Source organism: Kogia breviceps, chromosome 1 (genome assembly GCF_026419965.1).
Source record: "Kogia breviceps isolate mKogBre1 chromosome 1, mKogBre1 haplotype 1, whole genome shotgun sequence".
Classification (NCBI taxonomy): Eukaryota; Metazoa; Chordata; class Mammalia; order Artiodactyla; family Physeteridae; genus Kogia; species Kogia breviceps.
In genome coordinates, this window is record NC_081310.1 from 183492489 (window position 1) to 183514818 (window position 22330).

Consider the following 22330-nt stretch of genomic DNA (forward strand, 5'->3'; position numbering starts at 1 on the left):
GGCCCTGATTGATCTGGATTCAGAGCAGCTTTCACACGGAGGACCTATCAGTTTGCTACTGAGTCCCCATAAGTGGGCACCACATGGGGGTCTTGGGAAAGCCCCTAGCGAGCCAGAGCCAGCTTTCCAGGCATGTGTGAATTGTGCACTCCTGCACGACCCCACACTCCAAAGGGCCTCACACTTGGCTTAATGCTCTGCGTTTGCCATCTGGAAGTTCTTAATAATTTTATCTTTGAACATCTTTCTGTTTGTCAGCAAGGTCTGATGGCTGCCACATGCATGTGAGCAGAGGAGTTAAAAGCAACATGTGTACGGCTTTCTTTGCACATAGCATTCCTGATGTCCTCATCAGGCGTGCTCAAGGCAAATCCTAGGTGACCATTAGGCCTGTGATTCAGTGGGGGCAGGGGTAGGAGTGGGGAAGGACTGACATTCTGGAGAGGCTACACTTGCCATTCCAACTGAAACTTTCTTCCAATGCAGGAAGAAGGCAACGGACAAGGATCCCCATCACGTCCTTCTTACACGTGTTACTTCCCTGTATCAGCCTATCAGACAACCATATCCGCTGAAAATGATGACCTAGATGGAAGGGGAAAGCTCAGGCCACACGCAGCTCCTTCTCTTTTTATTTCTTTACTCATCAATAAGCTGAAGGCAGAGAATGTTGGTAGGATATGTGTGTACCCATTAAGAAATAAAAACAGTTGAGTTAGTTTTGTGTAGGATTTCCATTGTTCAGGTAAGAACACAATACCTATTCATGTACAAGCAATGAAATACGAATTGTGTCATATCAGTGATTTCCATATGAGTTAGTGCTCTTATATTTGCCTTTAAAATAGGTATTGCATAAAATAAAAATGAATGGTAGGGCTTCCCTGGTGGCGCAGTGGTTGGGAGTCCGCCTACCGATGCAGGGGACACGGGTTTGTGCCCCGGTCTGGCAGGATCCCACATGTCGCGGAGAGGCTGGGCCCGTGAGTCATGGCCGCTGAGCCTGCGCTCCGCAACGGGAGAGGCCACAGCAGTGAGAGGCCCGCGTACCGCAAAAAAAAAAAAAAAAAAAAAAAAAAAATGGTAATAAATGGTCCCTTTAATGGCATTTTTTCTCACTTTTTGGGCCCCTGCGCTTTCGTTTTGCACTGGGTCCTGGATGTCATGTAGCTGGCCCTGCAGATACCCTAGTTTGGACTGAAAAGTCATCTCCGCCTTCTCCTGAGCTCCGGGTCCAGCTCAGCCCGGGCTTCTGGGGCTGAGACACAGTGCCTGCTCCCCACCACACCCAGGGCCACGTCCACAGCTTCCGTCTTCCCTTCTGGTTTCTCTTGTTTCCTGCTTAGACCTGGCCCCATGAAATTTCATCATCAGTCCCTCAGTTGTATTAACCATCACACTTTTTACATTGTTTGCTTTGTTTTCTGACTCCTTTGTATGGAGTTTCTTGTTTTCATTGCTGTATGTATGTACTTAGCACGTGACAAGTGCTCAAAACACCATTTTTTCACTTTTTATTATGAAAATTTCAAGCATACACAAAAACAGAGATGACAATTTAATGAATCCTTGTGGACTCTTGCCGGCTTTGACTACACTGTCCTGCCATTCTTGTTTCACCTCAACAATGTTAATCTTTCTCTTTCGTGTTGTTGGATTTCCTCAAATGCCTTGTAATTCTCGGTGGACAAGTCCCACTTATGAATGAAGAGCTATATTGCTTCCTGCAGAGAGTCGGGTGGGTTTCCTTCGCAGTCGTGTGGGTTTGTTTATTCAAAGGCTTATGGTCCCCTCCGTGGGAGGGGTAATTTTTGTCTCTGAGGAAGTGAACAGGGTCTCTCGGTCAGCTTCCCCTTCAGGTGTGTGAGTGTGGAGCCGGCAGGCTGCCTTGGGACGCAGGTAAAAATGAGCAAGACTGACGCTAGGGGTAGGGAGCTTCAGTGTCTATCATGCCCACACAGGGCTGTCTTTCCTTATTTCTCCTCCTGGTTATTCTAGAGGTCCATTCATTTCTTCAGCTCCATCTTGACACGGCCCCCCCACCCCAGTATCGTCACCGTGGGCCCTCTACAGCAAATCACTTCCACTGTTTAGAGTAATTCTTAGGGCTTCAACTGGGCCATAGCTGCTCTGTGCCTGTCGGCACAGCAATCCCTAGGACTGCTGCCCACAGCACTCTTGTTCTTGATACCCACTGACTTTAAGCCCAGCGCCGCTCTGGGATGGAGAGGAGGTGCATGCGTGTGCTTAGGCTCCATATTGAATGGGAAACTCTAACAAATATTTTTGGCATAATTAAATTTCTTTTTCTCCCACTTTTTTTTTTTTTTTTTTTTGCGGTATGCGGGCCTCTCCTGTTGCGAGGCACAGGCTCCGTACACGCAGCCTCAGCGGCCATGGCTCACGGGCCCAGCCGCTCCGCGGCACGTGGGATCTTCCCGGACCGGGGCACGAACCCGTGTCCCCTGCATCGGCAGGCGGATTCTCAACCACTGAGCCACCAGGGAAGCCCTTTCTCCCACTTTAGTTCAGAGAGTGTGGCTTCTTCATCTGTGGTCTCCAGGGCTTATCCAGAGGCTCATGGGCCTGGGTCCCAGTTTTCCAGGGTCTTCCTCCAAGCTCTGAGGCAGAGCACCAGCCTCTGTTTCAGCTCCTCTGAGTTTCAGCTCTGCGGGGCCGCTCCTCCAGGCATTTAAGTTGTAATCATTCCAACCTCTTCCTATTTCCCCCCCAGCCTTTGGGGTGGGAGCTGCGTCTTATTTGTATGATACTTAGCGGTCTCTCTGTACCCTTTCAGTGGCCTAGTGAACAACTTCATTCCTAGTTACCAATTCTTTTTTTTTTTTTTTTTTTTTGCGGTACGCGGGCCTCTCACCGCTGTGGGCTCACCCGTTGCGGAGCACAGGCTCCGGACGCGCAGGCTCAGCGGCCATGGCTCACGGGCCCAGCTGCTCCGCGGCACGTGGGATCCTCCCGGACCGGGGCACGAACCCGCGTCCCCTGCATCGGCAGGCGGACTCTCAACCACTGCGCCACCAGGGAAGCCCTACCAATTCTTTATATTAAAATTTCTGTTCCAAAAACTGGCGTGGTTTCTGTCTTCCGACTGTATCCTGATTGATACAATAGTTGCCGAAAATACCATATACTCAGTGTACCAAAGGAACGACAGATGCCTCGGCCCAGGGCAACGGTGAAGGTTGAAAGCTAATGCTCTTGTGCTTCTCCAGACTCAGAGAAAGTTGCATTTTATGCTTAAAAATGAACAAAGAATGTAAAGGTACAAAAGTATTGTCTATTGACATATCGAGGATGGGATTTTTTTTAAAAAAATAGACTTTGGAATCAGTTATATCTGGGTTTGAGTACAGGCTCTGCGGCTTATACACCCAAATGACTGAATTTCTTTGAGCCTCAGTTTCTGTATTTGTAAGACAGGGATTGAACAGGTTCCGTGCAGGGCTGTTGAGAGAATGCAATGCGATAATGGATGTAAAGTGCTTAGCACAGAGCCTGGCATTGAGTTGAAAGTGTAAATGTAAAGTGCTTAGCACAGAGCCTGGCATTGAACGGGGAGGATGGAGGATGTAGCAGGACGCAGTGAAGCAGTGGAAAGGGGACGGACTAGAGCTCATAAGACGGTTCTAGTCCTGTGTCTACAGCTAACTAGCCCCCCTTTCCTCACAAGTAATACCAAGTTTGAGCTGCGTCAAACCAAGTTAGTTTCCCCAATGCTGGTTTCATCTTACAGGCCTGCAAGAAAATGAGGTAAATAATGAGACTGTGCTAAATTTTTCATAAAGCTAAATGGTTCCGTTTCAGGGATTATCCTTTGTTGTGAGGTTTTGCCCTTACTATTTGGGTGTTCATGTCCTGTTTTAATGAAATAATAGTATAGTAGGTTATTTTTTCCCATATTCTCACTGGACAGACGGGATGAGGGAATTCTCTGGGGTCTCTTTTATAAGGGCACTAATCCCATTCATGAGGGTTCCAACCTCATGTTCTAATCACCTCCCCAAAACCCCACCTCCAAAAACCATCACGCTGGGGATTCGATTTCAACATATGAACTGGGGGCAGCGGGGCATTCTGTTCTTTAAGTCTGCATTCTTCTTAGAAACTGTACATCCTTTTTATTTGTCAGATAAAGGTGAAATCCTAATGTGTGGTGAACTTACCCCATGGAAATTCAACCACACCAGGGAAGGCAGCACAGCAGAGGGATGAAGAGCTCAGGTTTTGAAGTCAGGCAGTTCGGGGCTCAAATAGCAGTTCTGCTATTTACCAGCTATATGACCTGAGTCTCAGTTTCCTCACCTGTAAAACGGGGATAATATTAAAACTTACCTCATGGAATTGTTGTAAAGGAGAATTGAGATGTACATGAAGTCTTAGTCTAGTGTGTGGCATATAATATGTGCTTATTAAATGTATGAGTATGTATACATTATTCTGTGTGTGTATGTATAAATAAAGATTTAGGCTCTATTCCACACCTGTCTTTGTAGATAGGAAACTTAGAATGAAGAGAGACACATTTGCTTAGAATTACTTTAGAAAAATCACAAGTGTTCATTATACAGTTTCAAAGTGAATAAGTAAATAAATAAGTAAATAAGGAAACCATCGCTTCAGTGTCATACAGTGTTCTGATGGGATGCCGGACATAGTTCTAAGACTTTACAGCTACTAACTCACCTGATCCCCATAATAACCCTTAGGAAGTGACCGTTACTATCCCGGATTTACAGATGAGGCACAGAAAGTTTAAACAACTTGTTCAAGACCACACAGCTAAAAAGTAGTAGAGCCAAGAATCCAACCTAGGCAGTGTGGCCACGAGTCTATACTCTTCACCACTGCAGGGGGGGGGAAAAAGTGCTTAATTCAGCCTTAAGTGCAATCCTGGGCATCTCTAGATCTGCACGGTTTCTACAGCAGCCAGTAGCTATATGGGGATATTTAAGATAATTGAATTTAAATAAAACTAAAAATCCAATTCCTAGGTTGCATTCACCATGTTTAACATGCTCAATAGCGACATGTGGATAGTGGCTGCCTTTTGGGCAGCTCAGACATGGAACATTTCCATCGTTGCAGAAAGTTCCATTGGACAGCACTGTCGTAGATAACTCTGGAAAGTATTAACCAAACATCAAAGACTCAAACTCAACAGGCATCACACGGATTTTCTCTTTAATTAAATATCACTTCCTAATGCTATTTGCACATAGCACACACATTTTTTTGAAAAATGAGACATGCCATACATTAGTCACTAAATCAACAAAATGTGAGCTTCCACATAGAATATATTCTAAGGTGACTTTATTTACACAGCTTCTCAAGAGTAACACACAGTAAAATTTTTTGCCTGTCAGCCAGTGTTGGACCAGATTTGCAATTCACAAGGCTGCGGGTTGGAGATTCCCCAACACTACCCTGATGGACATCTTGTCTCCACACTGTGCCATCAAGCTGCCTCATTTCCACCAGAAAAGCAATGGAGATGTCAATCCTCCCTTGCCTATCCAGTGTTCAATGCCATCCTGCAAAACCCTCGCATGACCCGAGGCATGTCAGACCTGCAGCTTCGTGGGAGGGCTGGGGGCGGGTGGAATGGGGCTAAGGTCCCTTCAAAAGCTGCAGGCACCCATCTGTGAAGAACTGCTTTTAATGTCTGATTAGGGACCCCAGAATCCCAGCCTTTAGAAGAGGGGAACAGAGTGGGGTGGGGAGAGGAAGCCAGGGAACAAGTGGAAAGCTGAAACCCAAGTTTGGTGACCTTGCCTTAGGTACTGGCTGTGAGAAGGGAGATGGCGGCAGGATATGTATTGTTGCCTGGAGTCTTCGAGAGGGCTTGGGGACGTGAGAACCTTGAGAAAAATAGAGTCAGGGCTGTGAGTGGAAAGCTGATGTCCTTGTGCCCCACCCTAACAGCAAGTGCTGCTTATCTGCCACCAGCAAACCATCCATTTACACTCAGGGACAAAGACTGGGAGATGCCAGCCCAAGACAGAGTCAGAATTCTGGGGGCCATGGCTCCACATCAGCCGTTCTTCCTGGGACCCAGGTGCCCTACCCCGGCTTCCACTCCGCAGCCACCATGCAACTCTGCGCAACCTTCCTGTACGCAGCCTCACAGGATGGCGCTGTTGCCCTAAACCTGAAGGCAGCTCCTGGGCGGCACTGACCGCATGATCCTCAGCTGACCTGAGATTACAATGTGCTTTTATCCATTCATCACTCTTGCCTGACTCCAGGTTAAAAGACCTAACACAAAACCAAGAGAAGGGGGCAGAGTAAGGCTGGGAGCACATAAGATACCAAATGATCACCTGGGTTTGACACATTTAAATGGCCTCCCCGCTCACCTTCCCTTTACCCACTCTGCCCTCACACCCCCTCCCGGCCCACGTTAGAAACATCACTGGGAAAATGTGAATAGCAGCAAAATTGGATTTTAATTCCCCTTTTGTGTTTTGTTCCTGCATCTGTGCAGCCTGACCTTGAAAAGTGACTTTTATTACCCCTTCAGAGTCTTCCTCCAAACTGCATAGGGCCTCCTTTCCAATCAGTGCAGATCCTGCCGTTCTCTTCCTAGTGAACCATCAATGGCTCCCATGTTCTCTAGGATATGTTTAAACTCCTCGGCCAGGCCTTCAAGTCCCTCCATGATTCCCCCTCCACTGCTTATCTTTCCAGGCTCATTTCCCATTACCTACCCTGGCTCTTCCTTTGCCACCCGCCTCAACCCATCTCTGTGTCTTTGCAAATGCTGGCCCCTCTGCCTGGGGGTGATCACTCTACTTTCTATGCTTTGCCCAAATCTTAGCTAGATTTGCCACCCATCAATGAGTGGAGCCTAAATCATCTCCAATTCTGAATACCCACTTCCGGGCCCTGACCTTTAGCAGGACCTCCATAACTGTCATTTTCTGTGGTCCACTATTGCACTTGGCCTGCCCTGCCATAGTTGACCAGGTATTTGTGTCTCTCACGGCTGGCTTGGAGTGCAGAAACCAGGTCTTATTACTTGTAGCCCTCACTGTCCAAATGCTTAACACATAGTAAGTGCCTCATAAATATTGTTTTGATACCTATTCTAAAGGGAAAAAAAAAGTCATTGTCTGTTGCCTTCTTAGGCATGTAAGACACAATACAGAAGTGGTTAAAACACAATACAGAAGTGGTCATCACAGGCAACAGACATCTGTTTTGAAGTCAAGGTACTCAATCAGTATTAAGCACAATCCATAAGGGTTAATGATCTGTCAACACTGGTCTATTAACACTGTTATCTTGCCCGTTGGTTCAAGGCTGCCTAGGGAAGCAGGAAGTGTAGTTCTAAGAAGTAATCACTGGATGCAGAAATGCCATGGATCCTATGGGGATTATTCGGCCTGCCAAAGGAACCCCCAAGAGGAAACAAGGAATGGTAATTCCAACTTTCCAGCAGGGGTGTGTCAGGGTTTCAGCAGACTGTCTCTCTCAGTTATTAGGCTTTCAAGGTGTGTGATACAGGCAGGATTACCTGCCTCAGAATCACCTGTGCTGCTGCCAGTTAAGAATGTCGACTCTTGGGCCTGGTCCCAGGCCCACCCACCTGTGGTTGGGGTGTAGGAATCTGTATTTTAAATAAACTCCCTAGGGGATCCTTATTTTCATTAAAGTTTGCAGACCTTTACCTGCCATTCTCAAAAGCATACAGTCAGTCTAGGGGAAGACAATCGTGTATGCAGCCAGCCAGCCAGCCAGCCAGCCAGCCAGCAGCAGCCCCATTTCTGAGAATGCCCACTTCTCCCAGATGTAGGTGCACGGGGATGAGGACCCAAAGAGTCTATTGACCCCAAGGAAGTTAACCCATGACTCAAGCTTGGTTCGTCAATCTATAAAGGAGAGGTGGGTGAGGCTGTCTCTGAAATGAGCACCCCTGGTTTTCCCAGACGACACTGGTGTGCAGGAAAACACACATACAGCAGCCAGACTGTCTGTCCGTCCTTTATAGGTGATGCAATCGCCTCTTGCAAAATGAAAAGGGATTTTTCTCCTTTTATGGGCTGAAGGCTCATCACCCCCGCTCCTGTCTTTCTTATTCTTCCCCTTCTTCTCTTAATTTCTCAGTTCCTTTGAGGGGAAGGAAAGCAACCAAGTAGTTCACAGAACCAAAACCAAATCAGTTTTCAGAGTGGATCCAGTATAAACACATCAAACACACGTTCACTGGGGAGGCACAGACCACCAGTAAAGCAGATGTGCATTTCTTACAGGCGAGTGACAGGATGTCACACCCAGGGCTGGTTCACCACGCCACGTGAAGGCGACACAAAGGTTATCTCAAGTACAGAATCAAGACCGAGGTGGGTAGAGATCAGGCCTGCACATAAGGTGAGGGAAGACTAGATTTGGAGGTTTCCAGCCTTTCAATGGATTTGGAAAGTAAGGGCAGAATCTCTGCCTTGCTTTAGCTCTAAAGAATGTGGCCACCTTTGGTCACTGACTGGGGAAACCCAGTTACCATCCTCAAGGATGACAACGGCTTTCCAAATCTCGGTGGGCTAAACCAGGCAGAGGCTGAACTCTTTACTGCCCACCTAGAATACTGCTCTCAGCCCCCCACCCCAGCCCCACCCTCATCATCTGAAACTTCCAGGACCAAGATAATCTAACCTTTGCCAGAGACAAAGGCTTTTCAAGATCCCCATCCACAGAGTTCTTGGATTAAAAAAAATAAGACTTGAAAGGCAAGTTTTAGAATTAAGGGTTGAACCGCTATCAGCATGGCTTGAGCAGCTGTAAATGGAGAGAGGGTGAGTCTCCTTCAAGGTGGGCTCACTCCTTCTTGGTGTGTTCCAGGACGCGATAGGGAACCCCAGAGGCGCTTCTAGAGCCATGTTCTTCCTGCATGATGGGTAGTGTGGCGGGAGCGTAGATCTCAGAAATGTTGTCATTGTTTTCCAAGGCCCCGTAGGAAAAAGAAGCTTTGAGGTCAGGCTGGACGGTCATCCCTTTGTCGTGCATGTTTTGCATACCTGAAATGAAATCCATTTCCCCCAAATCATTATGCAGTGGGGCCAAAGGAGGCTGCATCTCCTCCTCCTCTGTCCCACCACAGACTAATCACAGTGCTCAGGAGCTAAGCATGTGCACTGTCAACTTCCTGAATGGTTTGGATTGAACAAAAAAAGAGCACCCATAAATATACACTAGAAATATTATAGTTGCTAAGCAACAAAGGATGAATCTTCAGGAAATATGCACACAGACCAGCCACTGTCAAAAGAAACCATTGGCTTAGACTGAGGTGGGAATGTCCGGGCCACAGGGCAAGTGGAACCAGCACTGTGTTGTGAACTTGGTAGATGCCAACACTTTTCGCTGAATTAAATCAGGATCCAGAAAACTTCATTATACTGTTGAGAGAAGACGGTAACTTTTGTGTCATGGATACATGATGGTGACACATGTATTATGATGCTCAGAGGGAGAGTTTTGGCATTAACATCCCTGATCCACATATGGAGTAAGGTGCGATTTTGCTTATACCTCTGGGCACGTTGATGTCGGATTTCTACTTACATTTGAGGGCAAAGACCTCAGTCATTAATTCCTTTAAATGTATTCTACAATTCCCCTAGCTAAGTAGGACCTGGCCTCCTCTGAGGCCAGTTCTTTTCCTGGTAGGGAATTAAGACCCTTCGAATTCTCTTGCCCCCTGGTTGAGTAATAAAAAAAAACTGAAAGCAAATTATCTTCCATGAAACCATGATGATAATAACAGCTGACATCTGACTGCTTCCTATGCCTGACGCACTGGGCTAAGTGCTTTAAATAGTAATAGTAACAACAACAGCAATAATGATAAAGGCCGATGAGGACTGAGCATTTAGTTGGTGGCAGACACTGTTCTAAATAGTTACAGAGTTTTATCTCATTTGATTCGCACAACTATTGATTAGGAAAATGAGGCAGTTGAAAGTTAAGGAACTCGCCTGAGGTCGCCAAGCTAGCAAGTGGCAGCTCTAGGGTGCAGACTCAGGTGGTTTAAATTCTGAAGGCCACACTCTTAACCAGAATGCTGTGTGGGCTCCCTATAGACCTTAATCCCCCCCAAATCCTATGACAGAAATATGCTACTATCCTCCTTTTCCAGAGAAGAACACAGAGATTCAGAGAGGTAAAGTAACTTGCTCAAGGACACACAGCTAATGAGAGACAGAGCTGGGATTTGACACCAAAGCCCATGCTCTTATCTACTCTGCAGATGGCCTGGGAAGACCCAATCTGTGGAAGGGCCTTTGCTTCCACAATGCACAAGCCTTGGCTGATGGGAATTTGAAGGGTACAGTTGAAGAGACTGTGGTTTAGATTTTGGGGAGGGAATTGGGAGGAGATGAGAGGATGCCTATTCCTCAGGGAAGAGAGTTGGCTTACCAGGCATACTTTAGCTTTGTCAACGTTCCCCAGCCAAAACCCACCAGGAATACACCTATAGTCTAACAAATTTGGGTTTCTTGACTCATTTCAGTGAAGGAGATGTACATCGTGGGAAGCTGTTTCAGTAAGAGGGTATTAGAAGGACTTACGACAGAATTTGGCTTGTGTTAGGTGATTTCAGGAAGGTTTCAGGGCTTTGCTTTGGATTAGATGCTGTCAGGAAGTGGGGATAATTCTATAACTGGGGATCTTAATGACTGTTATCTAGAAGGAAAGAAGACTAGATGGAGACTGAAGCTGTGATTGGTAAAGAAGCAGCAGTCACTCATGTGAGGGGGATGGTTGGTCTTTTTATGGTTTGGACAATGTTCACGTCTGTCTGTGTTTGGACATGACAATGGCAGGGTCCTGTTTGTGTCTTGACCCGTCACAGTCCCAGAATGACCTTGTCTGATGTTGACGTTCCGTGAAATGGTCTATGTTCAGCCAGGAACACCAAGGCCCAGCTGTCAGGGACTGTTTTTGTCCTTCTCGTTTTCTAGAAGTCTTCCAGGTGCTAGAATTATTTCAAGCCTCTCCTAACTGTGACGCGTAGTTAATTTTCAGAACTTGAATGCCTCTTGAACTGTGGCTACTAGTCGGTTGTGAAGATTATCAGTCTGGTTAGACCCAAAGCCAGGAAGGTCCTGATGCTGACCAGGGAAACCAAGCAGCTGGAAAAGCATCTCTGCTTAAGAGTTTTCTTCTTCTTGTTTTACCTGGCATCAGGTCAAACAAGTGTTCGAAATTTTCACAGTCTTTTTTCAAGTAAAAACGAAGTGAGACCAAATTCAACCAGGCATCTACCAGGTCCCAGACTTTGTGCAAGGGGCCTTTAACATACTATCCCACTACCCCGGGAAAAGGAATCCCAATTTACAAGTGAGGGGCAGAGGCCTTGGGAGGTCCAGGCACACACCCAAGGTCACTCAGCAGGTAGGTGGTTGAGAGCTGGGGTTTGAATCCAGATCGTCTGAACTCCAAGCCCATGCTCAGCTTCAAAGTACAGAAGCCAGGCCTACTCAGAAGTCCTGACATGCCACGGTACGAGGGCAGGTCTTCTTTCTCCAACAGCCAACTTCCCACCGGTCACAAGGCACAAAGAGGAAGCGAGAGCCACGTGCACAAACAGATCACAGAACGCGGATACCTAAGATTACCTTAGGTTACCTTCTATCTTCTACCAGAAAACACATCTGTATATACGCAGATGCAAATGCTTACATAGATGTATACACATACACGGTTTATAAACACATAAACACACGTGTACATACACATACTTGCACACACAGAGTTGACACCTCACCTATCTGGAATTCAGCTATCCAGCGCCCTCATCTATCCGGAACACAGCCGAGAAACAAGGAAGTAAGCAAAAAAGGCATCTGAGCAGCCAGATTTGATGTTTCAAAAGTCCATGCACTAAAGCTCATGCACATAACTCGTAGGAGAAACCTTAAGGTCCCAACTCAGAGCTTATTTATTTTAATTTTATACATGATTCGAACAACTTGGGTCAAATGAGAAGATTGACACGGAGCTGGTATACACAGTAGGCTGGTAACAGCAAGAATGACAGACAACAGCTTAACAGCAAGAAGTGAGGAAATAATATAAAAAGTAGACACATAAACCCTGGGGCCATTTAAATCATGCGCACCTCGGTCAGCCCTGAGAACACGCCCGCCTCCCGAGTACTTTATTTATTTATTTATTTATTTATTTATTTTTGCGGCATGCGGGCCTCTCACTGTTGTGGCCTCTCCCGTTGCGGAGCACAGGCTCCGGACGCGCAGGCCTAGCGGCCATGGCTCACGGGCTCAGTCGCTCCGCGGCATGTGGGATCTTCCCGGACCGGGGCACGAACCCTTGTCTCCTGCATCGGCAGGCGGGCTCTCAACCACTGCGCCACCAGGGAAGCCCCCGAGTACTTTATTAAGTAGTACTCTACTCCATCACCGCGACTGTCTTTTGTTCACAAGACTGTCTTAATGCAGGGTGGGAGATTATGCTTTGGAGAGAGTTCCATCTTATATATCTAAAACAACAATTAAATTTGAGTTCAAGAGTGAAAGCTGGTGGCCGCTAGTATCCTATAGAATTTAGGTCAGCACATCTAGATGGCGCTGCCCAACATCTTAACTTTCTCATCTGAATCCCTTGAGGCTGGAAAGTGCTCTCCAGTTCTCTACAAGCCCCATCACTCCCTTTTGTGCAGTACTCAGCTGATTCACACATTTATGTTCCTGCCATTTGAACTTGTGCTTCTCAGTGTGAACCCTGAGCTCCCTGAGGAACTAAGCTCTCCAGAACAATCCACTCCCTTGTGGAATCTAAGGAGTGAGGTTATAATATTTGAATTTCATTCATCCTATTTTCCTTCCCCTCTCTGATCATTCCATTCCACTGAGATGAACTGGATTTTTCCTTTTGCAGGCATGAAGCCTGGTGCTGCAGATCATAATTATATCCAGTGTGAATCAGGGCTGTCTTTAAAAGATCCCCAAATTGACATCAGAACTGGCAAGATGTGCTCAAAACCAATCGAGGTGCCTCAGCCATTGCCTCCTCTTTTGCAAACTGAGATCAAACAAAAAACCAAAACAACCCACAAAAAACAGAAAGAAAAAAAAAAAAGAGAGACAGTCACATCATAATAGCACAGCACACCTTCCCTGCACCAAACCCAGAGGCTGGTTGTCTCTTTTGAAACAGGAAGTAGCAGTCATTCTATGTGGAGGGGCTGGCCAGCTGGATTTGCATGTTACCTGGCATGGTATCCATGGAAATGTAGGGCTCAAAGGGAATGGCCTTCTTCCTGTTACGTGTGATTAAGAAGACGCCCAAGAATGCGATGAGGCACCTGGTGAGCACAGATGAAGAAGAGAAACAAGGCCGGGGTGAGGTTGGGAGGGCTGCTTTCAAACGTGAGTAATGGGAAAAAGGGGAAAACAGGGTGGCAGGCTGCGGAGGTGGGCTCACTGCTGAGCGGCCCTGAGAGGCGGCCAGGCCTGGGGTCAGCAGGAAGCAGATGCGAGATGAATAATAACAGCCTGTGCAGCCCACACAAGCCTCAACCAGAACAAATCAGGCCATCCTTGGCCAAACCCTCACCTCCACTTACCCTGTATCTCAGAACCCTGCCTTTAAAGATTTTTTTTTTCTTTTTTCTTTTTTTTTGCGGTACGCGGGCCTCTCACTGCTGCAGCCTCTCCCCGTTGCGGAGCACAGGCTCCGGACGCGCAGGCTCAGCGGCCATGGCTCACGGGCCCAGCCGCTCCGCGGCATGTGGGATCTTCCCGGACCGGGGCACGAACCCGTGTCCCCTGCATCGGCAGGCGGACTCTCAACCACTGCGCCACCAGGGAAGCCTGATTTTTTTTTTTTTAATTAAAAAGTTCTTTATGGCCTAAATTCAATCAATACAGGAGCAGAGAAAGTAAAAATTAGAAAGTCCCTGTACTCGCCCCCACCATAGGTGTATATCCTTCCAGAGTCTTTTTTTGTTTTTTTCTTTTCTCCAGAGCTTAGATAAACAAGCACACTTTCTAAAAACTGAGGCATAATTTATAGGCAATAAAATGCACAATCCCTAAATGTGGAGCTCGATGAATCTTACCTGTGCACACACTCGCAGGATCACCACCCAGGTCAATAGAGAAGTCATTTCCATCCCTTACCCCCAGAAAGTTTCCTGTGCCCCTTCCCCATTCATGCAGACCCTTCGCCAGAGGAAACCACTGTTCGGACGTCCACAGAATTGATTGGCCTGTCCTTCAACTTCTTGTGAGTTAAACAATACAGCGTGTACTCTTCTGTGTCTGACTTCTTTCACCTGATAAATGTTTTTAAGATTCATCCACTTCATTGTGTGTATTAGTAGTTCATTATTTTTTTATTGTTGTGTTGAACGCATTATCTGACCCACTGTCTGAATACATTAGAACTTGTTTTCCGCTCTCCTGTTGTATCCAGTTTGGGCATATTATGAATAAAGCTACTATAAATATTCATGTACAAGTCATTTTGTCAATATATATAATTTCTTTTAGGTCTATATCTAGATGTGGAATTGCTGGCTCATAGGGTATACTATACATTTTTTAAAATGTAACTTTTTTCATTCAATGTATCCTAGACATGGTTCTACTTCAGTACCAATAGACTGACCTCAATTTTTCAAAATGGCAGTATGGTATTTAATTATATGAAGATAGTGTAATTTATTTAACCTGTATTTTACTGATGGGCATTTAGGTTGTTTCCAATTATTTGCTTAAACAATTAATTTTTAAAATAATAAACACCCTCATACATGTGTCGATACGTCCATCATTTACTTTTCTAAGATAAATGATTAGAAATGGAAAGCTGCATCAAGAAGCATGCTCATTAAAAAATTTCACTGCTGGGCTTCCCTGGTGGCGCAGTGGTTGGGAATCCGCCTGCCAGTGCAGGGGACTTGGGTTCGTGCCCCAGTCCGGGAAGATCCCACATGCCGCGGAGCGGCTGGGCCCGTGAGCCACAACTACTGAGCCTGCGCGTCTGGAGCCTGTGCTCCACAACAGGAGGGGCCGTGACAGTGAGAGGCCCGTGTACCGCGATGACGAGTGGCCCCCGCTCGCCGCAACTGGAGAGAGCCCTCGCACAGAAACGAAGACCAACACAGCCAAAAATAAAAAATATAAAATAAGAAGAATTTTTTAAAAGTTCATTTGCTTTGAAAAAAAAATTTTTTTACTGTTATACCAAATTGTCCTCCCACATTAAAGAACTTCTCACACTGTGGCAGACAGCTGGGCTCCTCATCCTTTTGCCAACATGGGCCATTACCCCTCCTGTTAGTTTTTGCAAAATGATGGCATCTTGTTTAGCTTCAGTATACGTTTATTTGATCTGAGGTGAAGTTGAGAGTCTTTCATGGGTCAAATTGTGATGTGTTTGAAATGACAAGGAGATTAAAGCCCAAAAGAGAAGAAAGGAAAAGTAAAGCCCTTTGGGGAATGAAACGCTCACCTCTGGGGACAAAGGTCCCACTGCCAGCTGCTCCTCTGGCTCTGAGGGACTGCCTGAGAGGCTGGAGCAGGGGTGGGGAGGGAGGGGCAGCCTGCCTGGAGTTCGGGGCCAGGGAGCAGGATGGGACTCACCCCAGTGCAAACATGCAGACGTGCAGCACGTCCTCCCCGAGGAAGTCCAGGTAGAAGACGGCGCCTGAGCAGCAAAGAATGGAAAATGCGGGTGAGCTGTTTTCAGATCACCTACCTGCCAGTCTGTTTAGGATCTGGCGAAGCTCCCTTCCCTACAGAATACCAAAGGGGTCCAAAATACTATGACTGCACCTAGTGAGAAATTAGCAGAATGGAACAAAAGCCATCTGGGGGGAAAAGACTGTCTTTTCTTTCTCCCCCACCTAGGCCTCTCTTACCTCCATCTTTTTTTTCTTAACTTTTTATTTTGACATAATATTAGATGCACAGAAATAGTATGGAATTCCCACGTACCCTTTGCCCAGCTTCCCCCAGTGAAACGACACTATGAGCTAAACTAGAGACTTATCCGTTTTTACACACTCCTCTCCCTCATCTTTCTTTCTTTTTCTTTTTTGTTAAGTTTTTATAGGAGTGTAGTTGATTTACAATGTTGTGTTAGTTTCAGGTGTACAGCAAAGTGAATCAGTTATACATATACATGCATCCACTATTTTTTAGATTCTTTTCTCATATAGGCCATTACAGAGTATTGAGTAGAGTTGCCTGTGCTATACAGTAGGTCCTTATTAGTTACCTATTTTATATATAGTAGTGTGTATATGCCAATCCCAATCTCCCAATTTATTCCTCCCCTCCCCTTTACCCCCTTGTAACCATAAGTTTGTTTTCTACATATGTAACTCTATTTCTATTTTGTAGATAAGTTCATTTGTACCTTTTATTTAGATTCCACATATAAGTGATATCATATGATATTTGTCTTTCACTGACTTAACTTCACTCAGTATGACAATCTCTAGGTCCATTCACGTTGCTGCAAATGGCATTATTTTGTTCTTTTTTATGGCTGAGTAATAGTCCACTGTATATATGTACCACATTTTCCCCCCATCTTTCTTAAGATGGAAAACCAAGGCTTCGTGGTTAAGCCGCCGGAGCTTTCTAACCTCATGAGATTGGCAGATGTCACACCCTGCAGTGTGGCAGTGCCACAGGCCGGCCGCCCTCACCCTGCAGCCAGCGTCTGTCTGGACCCACTTCACAGCCCACCATCCCGACCCTGCCCAGAGCTCCCGATTCCCTGCCTGACTGCGGACTCAACCACGGTGTTTCTATCCCTTTCAATCTTGCCTGGACCGAAGCTGTTGAACGTGACTTAAATCTCTGCATGAGGTTAGCTTTCTGGCTGCTCTGGGTCAAGCCCCACTCAATCCCTGGTCCCGCTCATGGCATAGGCCCTGGCAGGCTGTGTGCCCTCTTGTTCTAACATCTGTGAACACCAGTTTGGGCACCACTCGTCCAAAGTGCAGTGCGAAATATATGGCTTTCCGGCTGGGCCTTCCTCAAAGGGAGGCACACTGGTTCTTACTGGTCTTTTTACTCTGAAAATCTTAGTCACCATTGCCATTTAAAAACAAACAAACAAAAAAACTGACACACACACACACACACACACACACACACACACACACACGCACTTGCAGCCTCTGAAGCCACCTCAGAAAGAAAAAGAAAAAAAAATATAGGGATGGAGTAGAAGAAAAGGGGAATGTAATAATGATGAGGGTCCCTTACTGAGCACGTGTTATGTATATACTCATGATCTCTAAAAATTATACAGAAGAAATATGTGGTCACTTGGCCAGTGGAGGCTGTGGAGTTAGCAGATGATGGTAAAAACAGTTAAAGAAACCTAACACAAGCAGTACAAAGTAGGGGACATTCGGACTATACCTATTTCAATTCTAGGAGGAAAGTATTATTACTCCCATGTTATGAATGTGGACCTGAGGCTCAGAGAGGTGAAGTGATTTTCCCAGAGCTACACAGCTCCATGTCTGTGCTGGGGTGCAAACCTAGGCCCCTCTGGCTCTAAATCCTGCGCTTTCCCCACAAAACCATCGACAACTGTGACGGGCAGGACAAGTAAAGCAGAATTGGCCTTCTGACAGAGGCAGCGCCCCTTCCCTCCACACTGGGCTAATGTCCCTGCTGTCAAGGTAGAAGACAGAAATCTAGCGACCACACCCTTACCTGCTGTGATAGCCACGGTAGTGGATAGAATGTAGCCCACGCTGGCAATCAGAGAGGAGTCATACATCTGTGAGGCTTGACCTAAAAACCTTCAACACAAAAGCACTCTGGTCAGTGGGCTGTGGGGATGTCGAGAGGCCGAGGTGAAAGCCGATGACCGCAGGCTTGGTCTGAAAATACGAAGATGAGGCGTGAAGGAATATTCCTTGGGATTATAAAGATGCCAGCCTCGTGTGTCCCCTGGGCTGGGGTCCACGCTTTGCTCCTACCCTTCCTCTGGACACACAGCCTGAGGCCCATCCCTCTCCCCGTCCAACACCTCTGACCACATAGTTCTCATCGCCGCAATGCCCTTCTCCTCACCTCTGTGTCCCCTGCATCCCCTACCCACTAAAAAGCCATTCCTGGTCCCTTAACACTCCAAGAAACTCCTGTAGCGCTTATCACGTCCTGCCTCGTGTTGTAATTATTCTTTTAAACAAATTTTCTTCTTAATTCAACTCTCACTGCAACAAATATAGGAAAAAGAGAGAGTCAATTAGAGTCACTCCTAATCTCCCCACCTAGGATAAACACTCCATCATTTAGGAATATATTTCTCTGTCCATTCTCTGCATAGCATTTTGGTTATTGTCGCAAAGCTCCTTACACCATAACACACTTCCCACCCAACTGTAATCGTCTGTTTACCCGGCTGTCCTCGGACCAGGGCTCTGAGCTCCTTGAGTTCAGTGACTATCGCACGTGTCTCTGTGAGTGGAAGGCCCAGCACGGGCCCGGTACACAGCAGGCCTCGATGAATGTGTGATGTGTGAGTGAGAAGCTTCCTGAGGAGGGCGGGGCACCTGATCATCTTTCTAAGCCCTGGAGGGCACAGCACAGAGCCTTGCACTGGACAGGGGCTCAGGGGTGATGACCAGAATCATTGTAGGAGGACTAAGCCTAGTCATAATCAGCATAATAATAGTAACAAAAATCATAAAAGAAGCTAACTATTTACTGGACGCTACCCCGTATCCTACTAGAGCCTGCTGCGATTCTGTTAGGTAGGGGCTGCTGTTATGTCACTGCAGACGGGGAGTCTGTGTCTTAGAGAAGCTGAGGAGCAGGCCTAGAGCAGAGGGGTGTGGGGCGCAGGGTGGGGAGGGAGACAGACGCCGGGGTTCCAGTCTCAGCTCCGCCAGTTCCTGGCCTCTCACAACAGTTCCTTACGTGCAAAATGAGGATGATACCATTGTCGTGGGGACCAAATGAATTCAAGTTTCTGTGAAGGCAGCAAGGGCGCAGCTTACACCGGGCACCCGGGTGGCAGCGGTCACCGCTATGTTCCCCGGAGGCACCACTGGTGGATGGTGAGCCCCAGCGGCTGGAGTCCAGGGCCTGACCTGTCCGGGGTGAACCGGCCCCATGCACCACACTGAAACCTGCACTGTCCACCCTCCGTCCTCACGCAGGATTGTCACGTGCTCACCCAGGCCCCCTGCTGAGCACCGGATCTCTGTCGTGAGCAAGGGTCTACCCTCAGAACTGCTACTTCTGAGGCAGAAACCATCACCTTGCTCTTCTACTTGGAAAGATTTCTTGAGGACAAGAAAGTTGGAGACAACTTTCTGTCTTCCACCGGGCAGACACATAGGTGCCTCGCGGGGACCGCACAGCTTCTTCTGAGGCCCCGGAAGTGGGCACCTGCCTTGGTCCAGATGGGAATCGAGGCTGCCTCTGATTGCGTGGTTCTCACATTTTGAGGCAGAGGGAAAAATACATCCAACTCCAGGCTTTTCAAGCGGCACGGCACCCCTCCATGTGATAACTCAGCAAATTAGCGACCCCTCTCTCTCCACAGTGGATGCCAAACCCTGGCGACAGAACATTTGGATGTTCTACCTGCCCTACAGCTTCAAAAACAATTGTAATCAGGCCCAGAAGCTGGAAGACACCTCTGTGGGGAAGCCCAGCAGGAAAAGAATCTGCAACTCACGCGGCTTGATAGATAGCAGTTGCCACCATGCACACGAACATCACGTAGAAGACGGGGTAGTCGAGCTGCAGGTCCCCCTGTACGGACAAGACGAGCATGCCGGCCACAGCCTTTGCTGTCACCACGGTCATTGAGCCTGCAGAAGGTTAACAAGGATGTGTGGGAGCCTCAGAGACACGGTGGGGGGGGGGGGGACAGCTTGTAAACTCAAAGGACAAAGTGACCAAGATGCAGGGAACACGGGCAGAGCCCAGCCAGTGATTTACACAGTGAGATCCTATCGGCATTGGTTCTTTTATACCCTCCCGTGAAAGCAGAGAGGAAAGCAAAACCCCGAAGGGTATTTCCAAACGCCCTTCTAAACTCTACCAAGAAAGGGTAGTGGGTTCACTCTGAACTCCAGAGTGGCAGCACTGTGTCTGGAACACAATGCAAGGTCAAAACAATCGAATGTATAAATGAACTTCTTTTGAGTATCATTCTCACGGCAATCACAAGAAAAATGTGGTGTGTTCAGAGCTCAGGAGTTTTCTGTGTTGTTTTTTTGGTCTTTTAAAATGCTTACTTGGGCTTCCCTGGTGGCGCAGTGGTTGAGAGTCCGCCTGCCGATGCAGGGGACGCGGGTTCGTGCCCCGGTCCGGGAAGATCCCACATGCCGCGGAGCGGCTGGGCCTGTGAGCCAGAGCCTGCGCGTCCGGAGCCTGTGCTCCGCAACGGGAGAGGCCACCACAGTGAGAGGCCCGCGTACCGCAAAAAAAATATAAAAAATAAAAAATTTAAAAAATGCTTACTCACTGGTATTTTAAAAAACATTTCTTTAGACCAGAGGTCTCCACATGTTTTGGAATGCATACCCCTATGCATATGTATATACTTTTCAAATATATAAACATTTATTTATTTTTAAATTATAGTCATGTAACACTGTGCTTATATGGTCTGTACATCATAAAACACGTGTAGAAAATATACTTAAAAGGTGGAGATAAAAATAAACACCAGGGAGGGAGACGTAAGAGGGAAAAGATATGGGAACATACGTATAACTGATTCACTTTGTTGTAAAGCAGAAACTAACACACCATTGTAAAACAGTTATAGCCCAATAAAGATATTAAAAAATATATATATACTGAAAAAAATTAAATAAAAAAATAAATAAAAGTAGTTATGTGTAGGTAGTGAGGTTAAGGCCCATTTGATTGAAAATATTGCATATTCTTACATCAATTGTTATGATGAACAGATTCCTACGTAAATAAAACTATAAATAGCTATAAAAAAAATACCAGTTCTAATATTTTTTCTTCCCATACACCCACCCCACTATGGAGACCACTGCTTTACCCAGTGCTGCAGAAACGACTTCTAACTCTAAACTGTTGGATGTCCCTGCCAGAGCAGGAATGAAAAGGAACTCCCAAGTATGGTACAAATGAAGTTCCTTGTTCTGGCTGAAATGCTTTGCTTTCCTATTTTTCTCAGCGTCTGCTCATTTTGCCTTCTCCTGCCAACAGCCCAGCAGACACAGCGGCTTCTGGGCCCCTCAGCTACTTAGACTACAGTTTTCAAACATCAGCAGGCAGGTAGGACAAGCACTTTCTCCAGGCTGTCCTTGTTGGTAAGGAGGGGGCAGAAAGGAATTGGCCAACATGCCTCAGAACGTCCTGACCTTCCAACTCACCAGGAGAGAACGTTTTCGGACCGTGATCTTCCAATCCACTTTGCAAACAAAATCATCAAGGAACGGACCACTGAGTCATGCTGCAACAGGAATGAACCTCTACAACATGATGCTCAGTGGAAGAGGCCAGGGACAAACAGCCACATGGTGTACGATTCCGTTTATTTAATAACATCCAGAAAGGCAAATCCACAGAGACAGAAAGTAGATTAGTCATTGGCCAGAGCCTGGGAGGATGGAAAAATGGGGAGTGACTGCTAGTGGGCACAGGGCTTCTTTTTGGGGTGACAAGAATGTTCTGAAATCCGATTATGATGATGGTTGCATCCTCTATGAATATATTAAAAATCACTGAATTGTATACTTTTTTTTTTTTTGGTGGTACGTGGGCCTCTCACTGCTGTGGCCTCTCCCTTTGCGGAGCACAGGCTCCGGACGCGCAGGCTCAGCGGCCACGGCTCACGGGCTCAGCCGCTCCACGGCATGTGGGATCTTCCCAGACCGGGGCACGAACCCGCGTTCCCTGCATCGGCAGGCGGATTCTCAAGCACTGCGCCACCAGGGAAGCCCTGAATTGTATACTTTAAACAGGTGAGCTTTACAGTATGTAAACTATATCTCAGTAACGCCGTTAAAAAAAAATGGAACCCTGTCCTACAATGACATATCTGTGTGTTTTATGGCCTGTCGCTGGAATAGGGGCTTGCTGTCGGAAGGACAGGAGGAAACAACACACACTGGGGGCCGTTGCTTGTCTCATTTAATCGCCTCTCCCCCTGAGATCTGGGTGTTCTCTTCGGCCCATTTTTAGAGGACAGCGTGACTGACACAGGGACAGTCACTAGGAGGTAGCGGCAGGGCCACACCCACCTCTCCCTCTCCAGGAAGAAGGGGTGCTTCTCACAGCTCTACTTAGTAAATCTAACTCTGTGTGGGGTGAGA

General features: G+C 46.9%; 1 protein-coding gene across 2 annotated transcripts in view; it reads right to left on the reverse strand.

Moving 5' to 3' along the window:
• Window positions 1-5182: 5182 nt before the first annotated feature.
• The window catches only part of NIPAL3 (NIPA like domain containing 3), a 49803-nt gene continuing 32655 nt past the window's right edge, over window positions 5183-22330 (reverse strand). For both annotated transcript variants that reach the window (XM_059038799.2, XM_059038815.2), the window contains exons 7-11: window positions 19705-19840; window positions 17727-17815; window positions 15630-15693; window positions 13251-13345; window positions 5183-9035 (exon numbers count right to left, since the gene is read on the reverse strand). In XM_059038799.2, coding sequence (XP_058894782.1) covers window positions 8836-9035; window positions 13251-13345; window positions 15630-15693; window positions 17727-17815; window positions 19705-19840 — 584 coding nt within the window. In that variant the 3' untranslated portion in view covers window positions 5183-8835. The remainder of the gene's footprint in view (window positions 9036-13250; window positions 13346-15629; window positions 15694-17726; window positions 17816-19704; window positions 19841-22330) is intronic.